Source organism: Rhinolophus hipposideros (assembly GCF_964194185.1).
Source record: "Rhinolophus hipposideros genome assembly, chromosome: 3".
NCBI lineage: Eukaryota > Metazoa > Chordata > Mammalia > Chiroptera > Rhinolophidae > Rhinolophus > Rhinolophus hipposideros.
Genome location: NC_138049.1, coordinates 106,818,643 through 106,841,039, shown reverse-complemented (window position 1 = coordinate 106,841,039; position 22,397 = coordinate 106,818,643). Strand labels below are relative to the sequence as shown.

At 50.0% G+C, this 22,397-nt stretch overlaps 2 protein-coding genes across 4 annotated transcripts; one reads left to right on the top strand and one right to left on the bottom strand.

Annotated features, from left to right (window-relative positions):
* Window positions 1-22: 22 nt before the first annotated feature.
* On the bottom strand, window positions 23-5,177 carry CLIC1 (chloride intracellular channel 1). The gene is made up of 6 exons (XM_081044530.1): window positions 4,881-5,177; window positions 2,679-2,788; window positions 2,356-2,481; window positions 2,093-2,199; window positions 1,303-1,484; window positions 23-413 (listed from the first exon to the last, which is right to left on the bottom strand). The coding sequence occupies exons 1-6, from the start codon at window positions 4,917-4,919 to the stop codon at window positions 252-254; spliced, it is 726 nt and encodes a 241-aa protein (XP_080900656.1). The 5' UTR covers window positions 4,920-5,177; the 3' UTR covers window positions 23-251.
* A 2,968-nt stretch (window positions 5,178-8,145) lies between these two features.
* On the top strand, window positions 8,146-22,305 carry MSH5 (mutS homolog 5; the record flags this gene model as incomplete). 3 transcript variants are annotated; one of them, XM_081044528.1, is made up of 25 exons in its annotated part: window positions 8,175-8,264; window positions 8,613-8,763; window positions 9,033-9,156; window positions 9,617-9,697; window positions 9,882-9,944; window positions 10,642-10,763; window positions 10,946-11,055; window positions 11,330-11,365; window positions 11,695-11,777; window positions 12,523-12,568; window positions 15,429-15,567; window positions 15,687-15,749; window positions 17,991-18,119; window positions 18,416-18,488; window positions 18,647-18,756; window positions 18,974-19,054; window positions 19,284-19,371; window positions 19,589-19,778; window positions 19,890-20,016; window positions 20,422-20,571; window positions 20,862-20,936; window positions 21,136-21,279; window positions 21,471-21,608; window positions 21,759-21,832; window positions 22,051-22,305. In XM_081044528.1, the coding sequence occupies 24 exons, from the start codon at window positions 8,626-8,628 to the stop codon at window positions 22,160-22,162; spliced, it is 2,496 nt and encodes an 831-aa protein (XP_080900654.1). In that variant the 3' UTR covers window positions 22,163-22,305. The 3 variants fall into 3 exon arrangements, with proteins under 3 accessions (XP_080900655.1, XP_080900654.1, XP_080900653.1); XM_081044529.1 differs by lacking the exon at window positions 15,687-15,749 and having other exon boundaries at window positions 8,146-8,264; window positions 20,859-20,936; XM_081044527.1 differs by lacking the exon at window positions 8,175-8,264 and having other exon boundaries at window positions 8,626-8,763; window positions 20,859-20,936.
* Between the last annotated feature and the right edge of the window lie 92 nt (window positions 22,306-22,397).

Sequence of the window (22,397 nt, the reverse complement as noted above, 5' to 3'; positions counted from 1 at the left end):
TTGTATAAAAACAACAGTAGATTTTCTCATTCTGTATTTTATTACTGAAATACATTGTCCTACCCACCCCACCCCACAATAAAAATCTCACCCAGAACCCCCATTCCTTCCCTTCATCCCCCAGCCAGTCCTGCACAAGTGCTCCAAAATTCACTCCCCACTGGCCATTGTGGAATGTGTCCATTGGGTAGCCACGTGAAAACCACTTTGTGGAGAAAAATGGAGGGGGGCAAGGTAGCCCCAGGAGGGGCTTATTTGAGGGCCTTAGCCACTTGCTCATAGGCCAGCTCGATCTCCTCATCATCTGGACAAGTGGAGGAGAATTCTTCCCGAGCATAGGCATTCCGCAAATACCGATGCACTCCCCGGAACACCTCTGGGATGGAGAATCCCCGGTACTTCTTACATACCACCTGGGGGTGGGGAGAGGAGAGGGAGCAACATATTAGCCTTAGGGAAGCCATACTGTGGTCTTTCTCTTATCCCAAGTCCTACCTGACCAAATCCAGTCATCCTGTCCAGTCCAGGCATTCGCGTTTCCACTATCTGGCTTCTCTTCCTTTGATCCTTACCTCCCTCATGAATCATCTTTTCCAATTGGCTTTCTTAACTCCCCAATGTCTTATAATGTCTTCACCCTTCCTCTACACTTAGTGATAACCAGCTCGTTTACAGACCACTCCATTCCATGGTGCTACCTTTCACCTCTTGATTTTATTGAGATATAATTCACAAGCCATACATTTTTTCCAAAGCAACTTTTGTCTCTATTTTTCATTTGACTAGATGTCAAATCCTTTGGGGCAAGGACTAATTAATTGCCTTGTCTTTTGGTGCCTAGTTCAATACACAGTTTTATGGCAGACTGACATTGGGTCCATGTTTCACAAACTAAAACCATAGCTTTAAGGCTATGACAAAAACATGGGAACCAAAGTTTTCATCTTCCACAAGAGGAAGTGGAGACTAAAGCTATAAAAAGAATTAAAATTTTTGATTTTAGGACCAGCCTGCTGTCTGATCTGGGGATGTGGCAGTGATAGAGACAGAAAGAGCATTCTTGAAAGTACTACTGTGAATGTGTTACCCTTGACCAGTCTGACTGAACCTATGACTTGTATCAGGGAATGTAATTTTTTCAAGCAGTGGTCTCGCCAGCAATGACTGCTGAGAAAAAATGGGATGGTATCCACTATTGGTAGCAATGCATAGAAACCACTGTAAGAAAGAAAGAACCTTCAGAGTGCTTGTCATGGGAAGCCATCCCAGTGGCCATCCTCTCGTCCCACGATGACCACCCACCTGTACTATGTGGAGCTTTGGCAACAGGTTGCAGTCAGCCAGTGTGAGCTCATTGCCATCCAGAAACTTCCTCTGAGAGATGCCCTCATCCTCAGCACTGGTCTCATCCACTTCTTCTGGGAGGGGGGATGTCAAGTAATTGTCTAAAACTTTCAGGGCTTTCAGGAGCCCCTTCTCCAGATCTGCAAGACAGGGAAATTGGCTAGAACATCGGAAAAATAGTCCAAGAAGATCCATGGGGTGGGGTCGGGGTGAACATGAATGTGACGCCAGTCCAAAATAATAATAGTTAACACTAATGTAATGAGCTTTCTGTGTTAATCTAAGAACTTTACATACATAAACTCGTTTAATTCTTACACCGACCCACAAAATAGGTATTATTATTCTCATTTTATAAATCTGGAAATGGATTTACCGAGAGGTTAAATGAATTGCCCAAAGTCACACAGCTAGTAGGATTTGTACTCAGGTAGTCTGGATCTAGAGTCCCTGTTCTTAAGCACAACCCTGTTCTGCAGGAAAACAGGCCAACAGCCAACCCAGTAGCTAATGTCTCCAGTGGAGCAGGAGAAACGGGGGAAAAAACGAGACATTTAAAAGTCGAGGCCAAAAAGAATGCAAGGAAATATGAGGTTAAGCAAAAATAAGGCAATGCGGGTGTTGGTGAAAGTTTGCCAACACCTGCTCCATCCATCTCCCTGATATCTGAATTTGTCTGTCATTCCTTCCAATCCCTGGATCTTCTCCATTCCTTCTAGGACCCAGGCTTCTGAGCAACAAGACTCACTATCATTGAGTGCTGGGTTTGAATTCTTGATGTAGGCAGAAAATTTGGCAAATATGTCCAGCCCAGCTGTGTTGGATTCGGGGTTCAGAGCTGCCAGCTTGGGGTACCTGAAAGCCAATGGGAGAAACTGGGTAAGATATCTTCCTGGGAGGAGCCTCAGCTCCCGTCCCAGCCCCATCACCATCTATTTCTCATTTTTCCAACCTCTGTCTTTCTCAGAGCCTCCCAACTCCCTTAACACCCCTTTCTGAGTGCCCCAATACCTGGGGGGGGACAACACTGCCTCCAGAAATTCCTCAATCTTGTTGGTGTCTGTGTGTACTTCGGTGCCATACAGCAGGAATGGAAGCTGCCCTCCTGGGCACAGCTTCTGTACCGTCTCAGTTCGCCTGGAGGAGAGGCCAGGTATCAGGACAGGAAAAGAGGGTCAGGGAGAACCAGAAAGGGGAGATGGAAGGATGTGGGAAGAGAAAGGGGCTCTGGGTGGGAGGGAAAAAGGTTCAGGATGGAAGGGGTTGGGTGGCTGAGTGTGTGCATATGCACATGTGAGCACAAGGGGTGTTTAGAAGAACAGAAGTGGGCCCACCTCTTAGTGTCAACGGTGGTGACGTTGAAAGTGACTCCCTTGAGCCAGAGCACCATGAACAGTCTCTGGGAGAAGGGGCAGTTCCCAATCTTGGCCCCATCACTGCCAGCCTGAAAAGCAACCCCCACCCCCAAGGTTAGGCCTGGGGCACGCTACCCATCCCCAGGCCATTTTCAGCATCTTCCACTCCCAGACCTAGCTGTTTTCTGCCTCGTCATACTCGGTCTCCAATGAAAGCCCCCCCCCCCCCGAACTGGGCTCTCCACCCCAGAGCCGGGTCAAACTCAGGGCAGGTCAGTGGGAACACTTTCTGCAAAAGTTGGCTTCTGGTTCCCAGAGATGAGGACAGGCAGGAGGTGGGCAGAGGGCACATGGGTTGTGGAGAAGTTAAAGGATCTGGACCCTGGGGAGGAAAGACTAACAATAGTGTAGTTTTCTAAGTGCTATTTTAAGAACTTTACCTATAAAAACTCATTTAAGTCTCACATCAACCCATGAAGTAGCCCCTAGGGAGGGACTCTGGTGAGGCCAGAGTTGTAGGCTAGAGGCCTGGATTCCTGGGTTCCTGAATGGAGCAGAGCCTGAGGACAGGAGAAGTGGGGCAGGATTTGGAAGCCAGAGTTCTGGTTCTCTATACTTAGAGCCAAGCTGTTTCTGGGTAGCTGGGTCGGGAGTCAAGGGGTTCAGAGCCCTGCCCTAGAGATGTAGAGGGCCTTGCAGAGGGGGGCTGCCCTCTAATTGGCAAGTGGTGACCTCATCTCCCAAGGGACACCTCCCCCTAGGCTGAGGGTGATTCATCTTATGGTGCCTCCAGCCTCAGCAGCTTCCTTCCTGGCAAGGAGTGGGGGCAGGGACCTGGGAGGCTGAGGACTGGGCTTCCAAGGCCACCTCCCTCTTCCCCGACATTGCCTGCAGGGGTCTCCCAGCACAAGTCCTTTGGCTCCAGATAAATCTCCTCCTTCTCACACAGGACCCAGGGCCGGAATCTCTGCAGCCCAGACTCAGCCAGGAGTAAAAATAGCCCTTGAGGCGGGTGTGACTGAGGTAGGGACCACACCTAAGTGGGTGGGCCCAGGCACTTCACTGGGCACAGCGGCAGGGAATGGCTGCCGGAGAAACTGAGCATAAGGAGAGGGAGAAACAGGCAGCAACACACAAAGACAAATGAACAAAAGGGGGGAAGTGGAGAAAAAGGAAGCAGGAAAGTGAGGGCAAGAGAGAATGTGCAAACAAGAAGACACAGAGGGTAGGCTGCCAAAGGGAGGGAGGGGGCTCAGAGATGAGGTCCAGACAGGGGAGCTTGGTGGGGAAAGGAGCAGGAAGAAACAGTGGAGGCCTCCGCCCGGTGGTTTTGATACCCAAATGCCATGCGACCACCTCTCCTCACTCACACCCACAGACAGAGGAGAGTTGGGGCAAGTCTTTTTCTCCTGCTTTTACAACCCCCAAACCCTAAAAGCCCTTACCCACCTCTCCTCCTCTCTGATTTCTCTCCTCATCTAGCCTCCAGGTAGCCACAGCTAAACTCTCATCTCCTCGCCACCTCCCTTTCTCTCACTAACCCAAGTCCCCGGGACACACTTCTCCACCCATCACCTCTCCAGCTCTGCTTTCACTCCCACTCTCCTGTCTCCTTCTACCCCATCAATTCCTCCCACTCCCAGGCTTCCCTAACACAATCCTCTCCGCCTTGAAACCTCCCTGTCCGGCCCCACACACCCACACACAAACACACTTTTCCAAGTCTTCCCCACTACACCCCTCATCCTCTGATCTTCTCATAGGGTCTACATGTCCTGATTCTCCTCTCAGTCCCTCCCAAATTAAATTCTGTTGGAATTCCCGCGGTTCCCTTTTCTCCCTGTTCTTCCATCAGCTAGTACACCCCCCACCCCCACCCCAGTCAATCATCCCCACTCCTGGGAACCCTCCCTTTTTTCTATCTAGCAGTCCTTTAGGCTGCTGAAAACTTGGACTTTTACAAACTTTTCAGGGTTGAGCCTACAATTCTCATTATCCGCATACTCGTCATTGTCTTCCCCTCCAGAACCAGCTAGCCCCCCCATTCCAAAGACTGCACGTGGGGCTGTGGGTGGGGGTAACGAGGGATGGGATTCGGGTGTTAAGGCTGGAGCTGGGGAAAGGTGAGAACTGCCTTTCAGGAATTCGCAGGGTGGCCTCGGAGGAAGGCGGTGTTCTTACCTTCACGAACAATTCGACCTGCGGTTGTTCTTCAGCCATGGTTGCGACGGGGACCAGGAAGCGGCCGTCGCTGGGGGAACTGGGAGGGGCCCGAGCCAGGAAAGGCGGGTCTCACAGGCAGAGATTCTCTCCCTCAGAGCTAGGACTGTCACTTCAGAGCAACACAAGCCCGATCTGACCCGCTCACTACGGACACGGCCTCCCCACCAACTCAGCGTACGTTACACCCAGCTCTTCAGCTCGATCACCTCCCGGGCAGGACCGGGGAGCCGCTGACTCACGGACCGGCCCCGCCCTGAACCTGGGGAGGGGACAGGAGGGGGGCGGGACCCGACGATCAGGGAGTGGGCCCGGAGGATCAGGAGGGGATGTTAAGGTGAGGGGATCCTAGGGACCTCCTCGTTTCTCTGCTAGTAACCTTGAACACAAGACTTTATTCCTGCCTCAGTTTCCCTGCTTCATTAATCAGAGGATTTTCCCACGCTACCTTCACACAAGAAACTTGATTATCAACGGGTTGGGCACGCCCATGAGGGCCCAGACGGAATTTTAGGATGGGAAAGTTCCTAAGGTCAATTATTCCTTTTCCCACGTCCCTTCCAGGTTTCAGTCCAAATTCTGGGTTGCTAGGACTGTGGTCCTGGAGAGGAACTTGGAAGTGGAAGCTGGGACTGGAGGAAAAGAGTGGAGAAAGGAAGGGCGGGGGATAGGTAGGGAGACAACCAGGCCTGCACTAGTGAAACAGGAAGTTGAGCCTAGGGGCCTCATTACTGGGGGTACCCTGGTCAGCTTTAATGCTTCTACTTTAGCAACCCCCTTCCTGTGCCCCTTTGCCCTTTTCTTACTGAAGGTTGCCTTGGAGATGGGGTGGAAGGATGGGGTTATTTTGGCCCCAGGAATTCTAGGGGATGATGGTAGCTGGTCCTATTACAGGTAAAAAGGAAAGATCAGACAGAATAGAGTGAGTGGAGTCCTTGGGAACACAAATAAATAAGTAGGGAGGACCCAGGAAGAGTAGCTCTGTCCTTCCTCAGTAACCTTGATTTTGGAGTTCTATCAAACTATGACCTGCTGAAAAATAGCCCGAGAATATGTCCTCCAAACTGGACATAGTCCACCCTCCACATCTTGAATCTCCTTTCCAACCATTCCTTCTCTTTCTTCTTCATCAGCCTCTGTCTAACAAGAGACCTACAGTTCCCAAAAAACTTGGGGGAGTGCAAGGACATAGGAGCAAAACAGAGCTTGAAACTTGAAAAAAAAAAAAAAAAGGAGGGACTAGGGGGAGGAGTGGGGTGGAGGGACAAGACATGCTGCTGGAAACCAGCAGTTAGTGGTTTCCTCTCACACTTCCTCTTCTGTGGGTTTTCGCCTCCCTGGGTGAAGGCCTATCTCTTTCCTCCCCAGAGAGGGGATGGATATATTTGGTATCTGCCCCCTTCAACTGTGACATACTATAAGGATGTAGGATGATTCCGTGAGTATGTGTGGGTGGGTGGGTAACACTCAAAATCTGCACATAGGACCCCTTACATTTGAGGAAGGGGGAATCAAAGCAGCCCTACTTCCCAGGGTCCTCTCCTGCTCCAGCTGGTCAATGTCCACCAGAGAATTTGCCTCACAAAGATGTCCCCTCTGGGAGAAACCTCAGGCAAGTGGGGCCATCCCTGAGCTCAAACAGGTTTGACAGCTTCTCCCCTGCTTCTCTCTTTTCTCTCCTACAGTTTTATAGTTAGAGCTGCCTTAATCATCAATATTGACTTTGGCTGGCTGGCATGGCTACCCAGAAGGTATTTTATTTTGCCTTAATTTCCCAGATGACAGGTCATGCTGCCCTCTCCTGGTATCATCCAGCAGTGCCCCACAGCTTTAAAGCCCAGAGAGGACCCCCAAATCCTGCATCAGAGAAGTCTCCCTCCCATTTCATCTCCTTGCCCCTGCTTTTCTCCTATTTCAATATCTCCCCTTTCCTCTTCTGGGCAGGCTTCCCTTTCTACTCCCTCCCCTTCCTGGGCTTGGTAAACCAGTCCCTAATCTCTTCCCACCCCAGATAGGAAAGGAGTGTCCCTCCCAGACACTCCTTAGAGCTATCACCGGCCTCCTCCAGGTTTCCATAGCTCTATTGCTCAACATTTGCCAAAGGTAACCATTAACCTTGCCCTTAACTCACTCCCCCACCTTTCTCTCTGGAGGGGATTTTCCAATCACTGTTCAGCAGAGCTGGTTGGTTACCTTACCATCTTTCCTCAAGTCTTGGGTGGGATCTCCCCATCTCACTGTACCCAAAACAAAACTGGGAGGAAGATGTGTTGTAAGGGATCTGTTTTTAAAAGTATATGTTGGTTTATTTCTGTCTCATAATCTCCTTGCTTTTCCTACACACACACACACACACACACACAGTCAAAAGTTAGCTTCACGGAGCGGAGCCTAGACTTAATTATGTTCACTACCTTGAGTCCACCACCTGGCCCAGAATAGGCACTAAATAGTTGCTGAATAAACGACAACCCTCTGTCCTTAGGGCGCGTGTATGCATCCAGCGATAAGGGTATGTTCCAGTAGGAGTGTAGATCTTAGCAGGTCTACTCTCTGTGTTGGTGTAATTCCAATGTTTTCACCTCCTGGTAGCCTGAAATTATAAATTAGGCCCTGTGGTGCCCTTGTGGAGGTGGTCATACACTGTACCCAGGAAACTGGCAAAGGGCTGCGAAAGGAGTCTCACTTCTTATTTCTGCTTATTTATTTAAAACACTCACGTTGCTCTTACTATGTTTGTCAGGCACTGTTCTAAGCTCTTTTATAAATATTAACTCCGAGTGTACAAATATTAACTTAGAGTTGTTGGCACAGGTTGAATTAATGTTGCTTATCTCCACTCTCCAGAAGAAAAACAACGCGCCTTTGGCCCTTTAAGATCGGCCTCCTGCCTAGATTTCTGCCCTCCTTCCAATCCCCCCGCAACGCCCCCAGACTAGTTTCCAAGGCTCAGACTCAAGCTCCGCTTCCGGCCTTCTCACAGGCTCCACCCCGTGTCAATCAAAGTCCAGAAACCCTGAGGGCCGGAGACCCAGGTGCTAAACTATGGCAGAGGGCGGGAAGTTTGAATGTTCTGGCACCGCCCATATGCGAATAGGCCAATCAGCGTCGGCCTTCTCTGCACCTGCGGTCCCCTCCTCTGTCGCGCCCGGTAGGCTATCTAGGCAGGATCCGGGTCTGTCCGACCAATAACAGCTAAGAGGAGGGGCGTCTGCGCGCGCACCCCGTCCTCGCGCTGGCGCGCCTCTCCTGCTCGTGGCTGTTAGTCATTGACGTGGTATCACGCACGTCGTGGTCCCGTTGACTGAAAAGGCGGGAAAACGCCGCAAGTTATCTGCAACTCTGGTGGGGAAGTCGAGAGCTTGGGGCTGCGGTCATTGGGGCATGGTTGGCAGGGGCGGGGAGAGGAGACGTGTGCAGCTCGCTCCACAGGGCCCTCAAACCGTCTCCATCCTACTACAGCCTCGGCGTGACAGAAATGGAGCGGGGGAGGGAGTTTTCCAGTGTGCGTCAGTGAGATACCTGAGACATCACTCTCGAAATACCCCACAATGTTGAAAACGACTTGCCCCTCCTCTCGCCTCAGCCCTCTCCCAGACTTCCCCGTGCCCTTGCCCTGGAGCGCGCCACCCTCCCCAGCTGCCTCGCCGTGAACGCTCGCTCCTGAACCGCCTTCATTTTTCTAATCTGCAGAGCCTGCCAGGCCATGGCCTCCTTGGGAGCGACTGCAGCCAGCACGCCGCGGGGACCGGGACCCGGGGCGGCCGCGGCAAGCTTCCCCAGCCCGGCCCCAGTGCCGGGCCCCGGGGAGGCGGAGGAAGACGACGCGGAGGAGCCCGCGGAGGTCTCTGGGGCGACGGGGTCTTGGGAACGAGAGCTCGAATAAATCTAGAGAGTGGGTTAGAATACGTCCGGGTGTTAGAATAAAGAGGGGCCGGGAAACGCTGGGCTGGTCACTCACCTGCCTTGAGCGTCAGTTTCAGATGTAGTAAAAAGGGGCTTGACGATGCATAGTCAGAGATTTGAGAAAATGGTGAAGATGAAACAAAGCACGGCACAGCCCTGCACGTAGGAGTGCTTCAAATCCCGCTTTCCTTCCCTCCTCGCCGGCAGATCCATCTGTGTGTGCTGTGGCATGCAGGCCACTTGGGCATTGCCTACTATGACACTAGTGATTCCACCATCCACTTCATGCCAGATGCCCCAGACCACGAGAGCCTCAGGCTTCTCCAGAGAGGTGGGGACAGAACCAGCAATCCCTCTACCCTGGCACTGAAAGTGTCTTTCACTCATGTGTCCTTACCTGACTCGGTTTTATTAGTTGACTTCCAGAGGACCGTTTGTTGTTTGGGGGAACTTATTCAGTGATTCAACAAATATTTATTAGGTGTGTGCAATATATCAGGTGCTGGAGATACAATCCTGGCAAATCATGTCTGTCCTCTAGGGGTTCACAGTGACAGTCTGCGGGGCACCCCTCTTCCCTCCCACCACCCCGCCAGTCTTACTTTTTTCCTAATTCTCATGCCTGACTCCTACCTATGCTCCCAATTTGTGGAGCACTCCCTACTCTTAGAGGGAGGAAATAAGTTTTTTTAGGTAGGGAGGGAGATAGCAAGAGGAGGGCTGTGGGTTTCCTTAGTCAAAGGATGAATCAAAGATCCTTTAACTCATTTGGTCTCCATTCTCCTTCCAAGTTCTGGATGAAATCAGTCCTCAGTCTGTTGTTACGAGTGCCAAACAGGATGAGAATATGACTCAGTTTCTGGGGAAGCTTGGTAAGGACTGGGTAAAACTGAGAGGGAAAATGAGGAAAGACCAAAATATGGAATATTGCAGAAGACTAAAGGGTCTTGGAGGGAGGTAGAGCCAGGAAGCCAGAATTGGGTGAGAGGGAAGATGGGACAGAGGCAGAAGACTGAAATGTACAGACTAATGGCCCTTTCTTTGCCTCCCTGACAGCCTCCCAGGAGCACAGAGAGCCTAAGAGACCTGAAATCATATTTTTGCCAAATGTGGATTTTGGTATCTCTTTGCCCAATCCTCCATCCCAGCTTCCCAACCCTTTCTCCTAATTCCACCCCCATCATCAGAGATCTTCCCTCAGATTTTTCGTATCCTAAAGTTTTGTGTTCTCCAAACCCCGTGACCAGTCTCCTTAGGGTCTCTCTTGCTCCCTACCCTTTAATAACCTTATTATAAGCTTATTATGAAACCTCCACTTAGGCATATCTAGGGATGAAGGCCTCCCCTGAGAAGAGAGAGTGGTGACACTTTTTGGACAGCTTTGATTGTTGGAATTTCCCCCTTAAGCCAAAGCTATTTGTGGTGGGAGCCACTGCCTCAGTGACCTTAATGATCCATAAGGCACTTCCATGACCTTCCCAGGTTTGCAAAAAGGACAGGGAATGTTCTATCCTAATTAGATGTTAGGACATTGGTGTTAAATGATGATGTTTTGGACCCCAAATCCCCAATTCCAGACAGATATCTTACTCTCCTGAGCCATTTATCTTTCTCAGGTTGTGATCTCAGCGAAACGTCTTTATGCCCTATGTAAAATACAGAATTAGACTAAGAGTCCGAAATTTCAGCTTTCCATTAACTGCCTGTGTGAGCTTGGCAAGTCAGATTATCTCTCTTGCTTCTATTGTTTCATTCTTAAAATAGGGTGAAAAATTGGGCTATACGACCTTTCCCTTTCATGCCTCCCCCAAAATAGGTCTGGAGATAAGTAAACAGCGCCTCCTTTCTGGAAACTACTCTTTCATCCCAGACTCCATGACCACCACTGAGAAAATTCTCTTCCTCTCCTCCATCATTCCCTTTGACTGCCTCCTCACGGTGAGAGGGGTCCCGGGAGCTAAGGGATGGAATGCTGCAGGTTGGAGAAAGGCACAAGCACCCTACTCCTCGGGTTGAGTCCTGGGAGGTACTGGTCAGGCCCAGGACAATATTTTCCCTGGTGTTGTTCAACATCCAGGACAGTGGGATTTACCCCAGCTCCACTACTGATCCCCACGCAGGTTCGAGCACTTGGAGGGCTGCTCAAGTTTCTGAGTCGAAGAAGAATTGGTGTTGAACTGGAAGACTATAACGTCAGCGTCCCCATCCTGGGCTTTAAGAAATTTGTGTTGTAGGTGATTTACCCTAATCTCAACCAAAGTAAGATGGGATTGGGAGCCCTGAGTAGTAAAACAGGATTGGGGTGGGGGGTGAGAGTGGGGGGCACGGGCAGTGACCTGTCAGGTAAAGTGCTCTAGGATACACAGGAGTACCTGGGAGGATGTGGAGCTCTAGGGAGAAGACCGAGATGGTATCCCGGGAGGTGGGCAAGGGGGTGGAACTTAGAAACGAATCAGACCTCTCACACCCCGGCCACGTTCCTTCTGCTTGTTTTCTGTCCTCAGGGCCCATTTGGTGAGCATAGATCAAGACACTTACAGGTAAGGAGATGGAGGCAGGCTGCATCTCTGGGGAGGGAGAAGGATTAAGTTTAGTGCTCTAGTAGTCCTAATGAGGCTCTAATTTCTTTAATCCTGGGGCTATATCTCTCTTCCTGCAAGAAAAGGAAGTGGGGGTGAGGGGGGAGAGAGGAAGAAAAGCACAAAGGTGTCACCCTTTTTTTCTAAAGGAAGAAACTGAGGCAGAGAGCAGTGAGGGACAAACCTTACATCAAGACGTGATCTCTGGAGGATGTCCCCAACCCCCTTCCATTTTCTCAATTTCCTTTAAAAATCCAAGTTGCCCCAAACTCTCAATTTCTCCCTGACAGTGTTCTGCAGATATTTAAGAGTGAATCTCACCCATCAGTATACAAAGTGGCCAGTGGGCTGAAGGAGGGGCTCAGCCTCTTTGGTATGTGTGCCTGTCTCTCATCCCACGCGACAAAAGCCTTCCAGAAAAGAAGCTGCCTCTAACGATGTGTCCCAGCCTCTCTCTTCCCACGTCACTCCCATTACTAGATGTCTCTTCCACTCCAGTCCAGCTTTCTTACCCTCTTTTTATCCTCTCTGAGCTTGGGCACCCCTCTTACCAATGTCCAATAGTCATTGGCATACCACCTCTTACCTTACCAATTCCGTGCTCATTCCTTGAGTTTGTATGGATGTTCCCTCCCCTGTGCAGGTACTTGGGGAGGCCCTGTGTATAGAGGAGTGACTGTGAATAGTGTGTATAGTGTATAGTGTGTATAGTGACTGTGAAACTGCCCATGTTTGGTTTGCACAGAGTCCTTATCAGTTGTCTCTAGCTTTGGGGTGTACTGGGGACAGCGTCCCAAGTATCCACCTGGTTTCACTATGCATATCTCTGTGGGTTGTGTCTAATGTTTATGCATATGTGTTGGGCTCTTTGTGAGTCTAATTATGCCTGCTTTGCGTATTTTTCTGGCTAAATGTACCAATAAGTGCCCCTCCCCTCCTCTAAGCACATGTAAAGTAATCCTGGCTCACACTTGTGGCCAGGCTCTGGCTTTGGCTGCCTTTGTGTTCTGTATCTGGGGAATACCCCCCAGGCCTGCCTGGCCAACACTGGAATCTCTGACCTGGATGCCTCAGCTTAGACACCGCCCATATGCTTTTCCCTGCCCATTCCCATACAGGAATCCTCAACAGATGCCGCTCTAAGTGGGGAGAGAAGCTGCTCAGGTAAGTGGATCTCACCCACGTGCTACAGGCTAATGCATGCAGTCCACAGATACACACACCACCCCACGTGGTAGTAATAAAACCAACTGCCCTTTCCACAATGGTGGCTAAATGCATTTAATCCTCACGACACCATGTGGCAGCTAGTATTACCCTCATTTTACTTCGTCAGCACATATCCACATACGCATATACCCATCGATGATACGCAGACTTGCACACATACAAGCAGCAGAAACACAATCACAGAACCCTAATGTACATATGGTGATATCTCTAATAATAAAAACCACACTTCAAATTTGAGCTATTTTCTGATGACTCTCAAATTTGTGTCTCTAGTTCAGAGCTCCATACGTAGACTGCTCATTACACATCATTGCTACCTGCAGTTTCCACAGGCAGCTCAAACTCAGAGGATCCAAAGTGACACCCACCAAACCTTTCATTCCTCTTCTTGCTTCCCTTTTCTGGTTAATGGCATTGCTGGCAGTGCAGCTTCTCAAGCTCTGAACCTGGGATTGATGCTTCTCCCTCACCCCCATGTTCAGTTATTCACTATGGCCTACTGACTCTATCCTCCAGTGGCTCTCTCAGCCACCCCTTTCTCCCTCTTTCTACCACTCTAATTCTACCTATCATCATTTCTAACCTGAAGCATTGCATTTGCCTCCAAATTGGTGTCTCTGCCTCTACTCTGTTCTTTTTTCCAATCTATCCTTCTTCCTAAAATACCTGTTAATCCAAAACAGAGATCTGAGCATGTCACTGCACCTTTTTAAAACCTTAAGTAGATACACCTGAAACTAATAAATTAAAACAAACAAACCAAAAAAACCACCTTAAGTAGAAACAAAATAAACCTCAGGAGGCTTCCCCATTACTTACAGGATGAAGATTAGCATCTTTAGCAGTATGATGTTCAGGACCACTCCCATCACCCGTTTTAATTTCCTTCCCAAGCCCCTCCAAAATCCTTTCTGATCAGATTTATCCCATATTACTGTCATTTAGGGCCCCTTTCCATGACCGAAACACCCTGCCTGTATTTATGCTGTCCTCTCCGAAAAGCCTTTTCCCTGTTCTCCCGTCAAAATCTTACATCCTCTTCAAGGTGCGACCCAACTATCTCCTCTTTCCTGAAGCTTCCCCAGGCCGCTGTAAGGAGCCTGACATGCCCCTTCGCGTGTGCTCACACGGTGCTTGTTTATGTTCTCTTGTTGCACTGTCACATCAGTTGGAATTAGCAGTTGGTGAGCCTGCTTGGCCTCACAGCTGTGACCTGTGTGAACTCGGTGCCTGCCAGGTCACAGATACAAGCACACGTGACATCATCTCTAAAAACTCAGAGCGGAAACCTTGGCTAGCCTGCAGGTGCACAGTCCTTTCCCCGCCTCACCCACCCTGCAGTGTGTGTCTTTTGGTGGTGAATTCAGGATAACCTCTGAGGTCATCTCCAGGTAATTGGTGGGTGATTTAATTACGCACACATTCTCCAGTGCTTCAGGTGCAGACCTCTGATCTCAGCCAGGGATGTGAGAAGAGAACTGAATTAAAGGTGGGGAGGAATGCAGGTTCCCCACATAGGACCCTCCAGGGCATGGAATCAACCTGAATGATGAACCGAGGACCCCGTTGGCTTACAGCTGACTGGGCACCAGGAGGGCGACTGAAGGTCACAGTATACTCTAAAGAGCACTGGCCTAGTCATCTGGAGACCTGGGTTTGAGACCCAGCTTTACTTCTTACTGGCAGAATGACTTTGGACAAGTTGCTTAGAGCTAAGGCCTCATTTTCTCAGCTGTAAAATGAGGAAGTTGGGCTTGACTAAAATCTCCTGGCACTAGCGGTAAAAACTTAGATGTTCTACGAGAACGTTGTCTTGGTGAGGCTCATGTGCTCTCCAAGGTGGGGCTGGGCATCCACAGCCTGGCCTACATTGCCCTGGGTGGAGGCTTCCGTGGCCAAAGAGCAGAGATGCCTAAAACTGAGTCCTCCGCTTCATTCTAACCTGAGTGTTCTAACCCAGGGCCGTACTGTGGTGTGAAATACACATTCCCAGGCCCCAGTGTCTCCACACGTCGCTCTTATACACAATCATGTGCGTAATGGCTTGCTCTAATGTAGAAAAGAATCTGTGGGCTCACAGGTCCTTCCAGAGGCTCACACCCTTCATAACCTAGGGAGATAAGGATGCCCAGAATCAGGCAAACACAGATGAGACATTTCTGTATGCTAATTTATTAGGAAATACCTCAGACACTAAAGGCATACATATTAATAATATCATAAACCTCTGTGTTTCCATCATCCAATTTAAAAATAACACAGTGTGACTGAAGCCCCTTAAGTGTCCCTCCCCAATCCTTTCTTTGCAGAGATGAACATTGTCATGAATTGAGGACTTATCATTGCATGTGGGACAATTATATACTTCCACAGGAAGAACACGAAAAGACGAACGTCTGTGCTATTACACCCAGACACTTTCACGGCTAAATACAGATATACAAGTATAAACTCATTCTGACTCACCCTCTCCTACTCAGCGGCAGAGAGAACTAAAGCGTTGGCGTGCAAATGCTTCAACACACTGCTCTCCCTCTAAAATATTGACAAGCTCTGTCACATAGCCACATGGAGTGACACATGGTCATATCCGTCAAAATCACGCTCAGAGCCAGAGACTTTCAGTAGATACATGTAAACACCCCTGCATAGATGGGACACTGTACTTGCCAGTATAGGCACATACTGCCACAATTGCCAGGGACCTGCAAACACATTTTCACAAACAGATCAAGAGCATGATGAGAACAGATGTGATTTCTGGTCTCCCCACCCCAACCCTCACTTCCAGGCTGTGGTTCACACGTCCAACTCAGGATCTGCAGGAACTAAATTCCCGTCTGGACGTCATTCAGTTTTTTCTGCTACCCCAGAATCTGGACATGGCTCAGATGCTGCATCGGTTGCTGGGCCACATCAGGAATGTGCCTGTGAGCCCAGGGTCGGGGGCAAGGAGGTGGGGAAGGAGGCTGAGGGCTGACACTGGGCTTCTGGAGGGGGGTTCGGGTGAGAGGGGGGGAAACAGTGGCTGTCCCTTGTCTGACTGTAGCTGATTCTGAAACGCATGAAGTTGTCCCACACCAAGGTCAGTGACTGGCAGATTCTCTACAAGGTAGGACCGCCCTTCTTAATTCCAGAAGTTTGAGTTAAGCCCCTCAGCAGGTGTTCTAGACCCTCTGTTCTCTGGGCACCCCGTCCAACTTTATCCCCAAACTTTTAAAAAGTGTGTATTGTGGAAATTGTCCAAATTTAGAGTAATAAAATGAACTCCCATGTACCCACCATACAGCTTCAACGCTTTGACTAAAGCCAATCTTGTTTCGTGTACATCTTCTCTCACTTTCTATTCCTGGATTATTTTGAAGCAATTCCCAGGCATCATATCATTTCATACATAAGTATTTCAGCATAATTTCTAAAAGAAAATTATTTTTAAAAAAGAATAACTACCATCATCTTACCTAAAAATTAGCACAATCCTTTAATATCAACTATCTGATTTTTAAATTTCTAATCATCTCTTAAATGTCATGCTTGTTTTAAAATTACAGTTTGTTTCATTAGGAACCAAATATGCTAAACATATGGCAATGGGATGATGTCTCTTTAAGTCTTTTGCATGAGCTCTCTCTCTCTCTCTCTCTCTCTCTCTCTCTCTCTCTCTCTCTCTCTCTCTCTCTCTTCTCTTTCATTCTGCTTTCAACTAACCTGTTGAAGAAGCTGAGTTATTTGTCCTACAGAGCATCCCTTAGTGTAGCTTTTGCTGATTATATTCCCTAGGTGTTTTTGACGTGTTTCTGTCTCTTCTAGAATTTATATAAATTACTAGTTGAATCTAGAAGCTTGATCAGGTTCAAGTTTGATTTTGTTAAAATACTGTTTCATCAGTAGAAGAATATAATGTCTGATATACTTGTCTCTCCTTTTGTCGTGTTAGCAGATTTTTGTGTTTAATACCTAAGTCCATTAGTTATTTAGGGATTCCAAAGTGGTTATTCTAATGTTGTCATTCTTCATTTATCAGCCATAACATTTCTGGAAAGAAAAACTTCCTCTCATCTGCTCTTTGGTTATCCAGTAATACAGTTCATATAGAAAATCGTTTGGTGTTTTTTTTCTCCGCCTTTATTTACCAGCTGTCATCTTAGTAACTTAGTCCCCTGATATCCTCCCAGGTAGCCAATGAATTTGTGTTGTTTTAGTATCATTATGAACTTATAGATTTACACATGTGCATTTTTAATCTATACATTCAAATTATTCCATCTTTTGCCAGTGGGAGCCTCTTGAGGTTGGCTTCTGAGTTCTTTAAACACAACCCCGGTAGACTTTGATAGCTTCCCTGCTCACTGGTTTGACAAGATGTACCAGATATATAATTTATACCGCCTGGTTCTGACCTGAAACCAGGCATTTCTCCAAGGAGCCCGGGATCCTTTTAGTGAAAAATGTTATTTTTGTACCTCAGTCTGAATGCTAGAGGGTGCTCAGCGTGTTTTGGTTATTGCTTCTAGGCCTTTTCTGTGGACAGATTTAGGAACTTTCTAAAAAATAAAATACATGCTAAATTAGTACTGATACCACCATTTTAAATTCAGAACCACAGGGTTCTTATCTTGTATATTTCTTTACTGTCCTTATCTTCTTCAGTATTTCTTTCTTCCACTCTGGAAGTTCTGGTTGTTAGTCACATTAGAAATGATAAAATTAGAGTCTCACTCATTCGCTTTTTCCTATATTACATCCACAACAATCTTATTATAGCAATACCGGCACTACTGCCAAGTATATGACTAGTGAAAACCGTTAAGATTTTTTGAGGGGAGAGGAGGGACAGTTCCTTTTGTCCCCACTAGGGATATAGAAATTACTGTGTTTTAGTTACTTGGAATAGTTCCTTTCTGTGTAGTTCTGCCACTGCATGGATATACATTTATGTTCATTTGTTTCTATTTTTGATTTTCAGCGATTTCTTTTTAAATTTTAATTTGTATAATTATGTAAAATATTTGCATAGTTCCAAAGTCAAGTCTCCCAAACAAGGTATAGTCAACTGATTCTAGCTTCTATCCCTGCTCTTCTCTCCACCCATAATAACCTTTTCTTTTTAAAAATGTATCTTGCGCACTAGGCCATAAGCTCAGGGACAGGGACCATGTATCTTGGCCGTCTGCGGTGCTTAGTGCAGTGCCGGGCACATTTCCTTTCTCACTATTTCTTTTTTGCCATTGAAAGCTTCTCTCTGTCTTTGATACTGTGTTTTCCCTGTTGGTCTTTGCTCTTTGTCCATCCCTGCCCCTCGCCTCAGCCTGGCGGGCTGTGGGCCACCCTTCTTTGTCCGCGTCTCCTACAGACCGTGTACAGTGCCCTGGGCCTGAGGGACGCTTGTCGCTCCCTGCCCCCGTCCATCCAGCTCTTTAAGGACATTGCCCAAGAGTTCTCTGATGACCTGCATCACATGGCCAGCCTCATTGGGAAAGTGGTGAGTGGGAAGAAAAAGGCCAAGCCCCAGGACCTAGGGGCAAAGGATAGGGTAGGAGAATGGAGAGCGCCTGGGCTCTGCTGTGGAAGATGGGGAGCATGGGGGGCGTGGAGCTCAGCTGGATGACTAAACAACGGGATGGTGAGAGGGGGATGGTGAGAGGAGGCGGCAGGACTCAGGGGTGTGCTTGGAGGGTTAAAGCGGTGACTGCTGGGAGTACTGCGGCCAAGAAGCGGCGAGGAACGGGACCGAGAGATGTGCCGGATGATGAGCGACTGGACTTCTTGTCTCCTCAGGTGGACTTTGAGGGCAGCCTTGCTGCAAATCGCTTCACAGTCCTCCCCAACATAGATCCTGAAATTGATGCGAGTGAGTGTTGGGTGTGCGGATGGGCCTGTGAGCCCCGAAACAGGGCCCCCCCCCGCAGCGATGCGGTGCCATCCTTGGTAGGAGGCCACTACAGCTGGGGATGATCACACCAAACAGCAATCTTCCTTTCCATGTCCACGTGTCTTCCACCCTCCTAGAAAAACGAAGGCTGGTGGGACTTCCCAGTTTCCTCACTGAGGTGGCTCGGAAGGAGCTGGAGAACCTGGACTCCCGTATTCCTTCATGCAGTGTCATCTACATCCCTCTGGTGAGGCCAGGAGGGTGGGTGTGACCTCTAGAGGCTTTAGGGGAGACAACAGGCTTGGGAAGGACACAGGGGAGATGAGAAAACCAAAGAACACGAGCCCTGGGGTGACTTTAGCCCCCTGAGGGACTATTGGGGATACAAGGGACTCTGGCTCCCTCTAAGGAGAGAAGGTTCTCCTACCTCACTCTGCTTCCTCTCCTCTTTACTCTCTCCCCAGATCGGCTTCCTTCTTTCTATTCCCCGCCTGCCTTCCATGGTGGAGGCCAGTGACTTTGAGATCGAGGGACTGGACTTCATGGTAAGACCTTTGACCTCCGCAGGCAGGTGATAAGGAAAGTGAATGAGCAGCTGACGGAGGGCCTTACCCCATCAGCACTGCTCAGTGCGGGAGCTCTCTTCTGTAGTTTTACTTTGACCTTTATTAGCTCTGAGGCAGAGGAGAAAGGAGTCAGGGTGGTGGTTTAGAAAGGTGGGAGAGGATGAGGAGCAAGAGATGCGAAGCCCACAGCGTGAACCCTCTTACCCAGTTTCTCTCAGAGGAGAAGCTGCATTATCGCAGTGCTCGAACCAAGGAGCTGGATGCATTGCTAGGGGACCTGCACTGCGACATCCGGGGTGAGGAGAAGCGAAAGGCCGGAGGGGGCGGCAGCGTGGAGACGGTTCTGACAGGCACCTTTCTTCCTGCTCTTGCGCTCTCACTCTGACTCGGCGTCTTCTCCTGTGAACGTCTCAGCCTGTGTCTGCAAGCCTGTTCCCAGGTCCCTCTGACCTGCCTGTGTCTCCTTCACATCGCCCCGGAGCTGACGCCAGTTCCTCCCTCCCCCATCCTCAGACCAGGAGACCCTGCTGATGTACCAGCTGCAGTGCCAGGTGCTGGCACGGGCGGCGGTCTTGACCCGGGTGTTGGACCTTGCCTCCCGCCTGGACGTCCTGCTGGCTCTTGCCAGTGCTGCCCGGGACTATGGCTACTCGAGGCCCCGTTACAATCCCCAACTCCTTGGGGTACGAATCCAGAATGGCAGGTGAGAACGGGTGGAGGCATAGGCACGAGGGGCCCTAAGGCCCCATATTCTGGGGGCTTCATCCACCTGGATCCACAGGCCATGTGCGCGGTACCTCTCCACACACTGCAGACACCCTCTGATGGAACTGTGTGCACGCACCTTCGTGCCCAACCCCACAGAATGCGGTGGGGACAAAGGGAGGGTCAAGGTCATCACCGGGCCCAACTCCTCAGGGAAGAGCATATATCTCAAGCAGGTAGGAGAGACCTACGCCCTGGGCCTCTGGCATCTTCTCCCGCATCTCATCCCCCCCGCTGCCAGCTAACCTAGTTCCCACAGCTCCTCCTGCCCAGTTCTGAGACCGCCTGGCATGAAGAGACCGTAATCCACATGCCCTGCTCCTCTACCTCACGTGTTCCCTTCCCTACTTGAGGGAGAGCCATGCTGACTAGATCTTTCCATGGCCTCAGTTCCCTTCCCCCACCTCTGCATAGGTCCCGCCGTGCCCTGTGCCGCTGCCCACTCCCCGTCCCTGTGTACTGATTCTACAGCGAGCAGGCGGTGCTGTGATCCTCTATTAAACTGCGTCTACCCCCCCGGAGCTATCATTCACCCTCATTTTAGCCTCCCCTCACCTCAGCCCATGTCCTCCCCCGTCCAGGTGGGCTTGATCACGTTCATGGCCCTGGTGGGCAGCTTTGTGCCAGCAGAGGAGGCCGAAATCGGGGCGGTAGACGCCATCTTCACCCGTATTCACAGCTGCGAATCCATCTCCCTCGGCCTCTCCACTTTCATGATCGACCTCAACCAGGTCAGAGGGGGCAAAGAGAGGTGGGGTTGGGGCAGGGGTAATGGGGAGGAGTTCTACCCCTGAAAAGTGATGAGAACGGGACAAACATGCCCTCTGCTGCCTGCCCTCTACACTGGGGAACCCTCTTTGAAGCCTTGCTTGGCACGCGGCACTGTGCGCCTCTCTGTTAAAGACTCTGCCGCCCAGTATGTGGGCGCCGTACAAGCAGCTTCTGGCCCAGGCAGATGGTCCATGAGCTGCAGGCCTCCAAGGCTAACAGAACTCTCCCTTGTCCGCCTGGTGCCCAGCAGGTGGCAAAAGCAGTGAACAGTGCCACCCAGAAGTCTCTGGTCCTTATTGATGAATTCGGAAAGGGAACCAACACGGTGAGGGAAGAAACTGATGAGGCGCTACGGAGGGGAAGTGGAGGAGGGCAAAGGGGCAGCAGCGGGAGGCTGGACCTCAGGAACAGAGTAGGGGTGTGTGGGCAGGAAGGAAACGGAAAAGCGCGAGATGGGAAAGGCCAGGGCGGTGGGGGCACATGGGCACCGATGGTTCTGCATCCTCACCCCGTCCTCTGCACAGGTGGATGGGCTCGCACTTCTGGCCGCTGTGCTCCGACACTGGCTGGCACTTGGACCCATGTGTCCCCACATCTTTGTGGCCACCAACTTTCTGAGCCTCGTTCAGCTACAGCTGCTGCCACAGGGGCCCCTTGTGCAGTGTTTGGTGAGGAAACTAATCTAGCCCCCTGGGACTGCTAAGCCAAGCTGGGGACTGGCTCCTCCATCAGAACAGGGGCTCCCTGAGCAGAGACCATGTCCCTTCCTTTTTCTCACTGCCCACAGGGACTGGCCAAGGGTTTCGGGGCTGGAAGCAGAGTGATGATACCACACTGTCCCCTTTTATTCTCTTTTAAGACTATGGAGACCTGTGAGGATGGCAGCGACCTTGTCTTCTTCTATAAGCTTTGTGAAGGTGTTGCCAATGCCAGCCATGCCTCCCACACAGCTGCCCAGGCCAGGCTTCCTGACAAACTCATTGCTCGTGGCAAGGAGGTGATGAGATCCAGGTGTCAACTACCTGTCTCAGAGCTCCCCTCCGCTGTCCCTGCTCCTTTCAGGGGCTGGGGTTTCTGGGCCCATGGGATTTCTGATCCTTATTCCCCTCTCCTTACCCGGCCCTCTGCCCCACCTTCCTGTTCCTAGGTCTCAGACTTGATCCGCAGTGGAAAGCCCATCAGGCCTGTCAAGGAGTTGCTAAAGGAGAAGCAAATGGAAAAGTGAGTGTGTGACTCAGGCCCTTGTTCTCTCTAGCATCTTCTGTAGCTCTTGTCCCCTTTCAGGTGCTCAGAGAGCCGCTTTGCTTTCAGTGACCCACTGTTTCTTTCCGAAATCCCTAAATCCTCAAGGTCCCAGCTTTCCTGTGCCACAGCCTCTCCTCTCTGCTCAGCTCGGTTACCTAGTCCCCTGTAAATCTCACTGTGCTCTCTCCTCTCAGCTGCCAGACATTAGTAGAGAAGTTTCTGAAACTGGATTTGGAAGACACCAGCCTGGACCTGGACATTTTCATGAGTCAGGAAGTGCTGCCTGCGGCCACCACCATCCTCTGAGAGCCCTTCCTCGGTCTTCTTCCACTTTCCAAACCCGGCTGGGCTGCCGTGCCCTTTCTGTCTCTTTATCTTCTTCAGACCCAGAGTTCTCAGTTTCCCTGGAAATTTTTGTTTCGTATTAGGAATAAAGTTTATTTTGGAGCAAGTTATTGTTTCCTTAGACTATCCAAAACAAAGCAAGAGAATAGGAAGGAGATGCAGCACCAAGCAGGGGTCCACAGAGGGGCCTGTCTGG

Bases quoted from the DNA above. Each gene is read 5' to 3' on its own strand.
- CLIC1 (XM_081044530.1), bottom strand. From the start codon at position 4,919: ATGGCTGAAGAACAACCGCAGGTCGAATTGTTCGTGAAG. The intron at 2,482-2,678 runs GTGGGCCCACTT...CCTCTCCTCCAG, and splicing joins ACCACCGTTGACACTAAGAG to GCGAACTGAGACGGTACAGA. The intron at 2,200-2,355 runs GTATTGGGGCAC...ATTGGCTTTCAG, and splicing joins GCAGTGTTGTCCCCCCCCAG to GTACCCCAAGCTGGCAGCTC.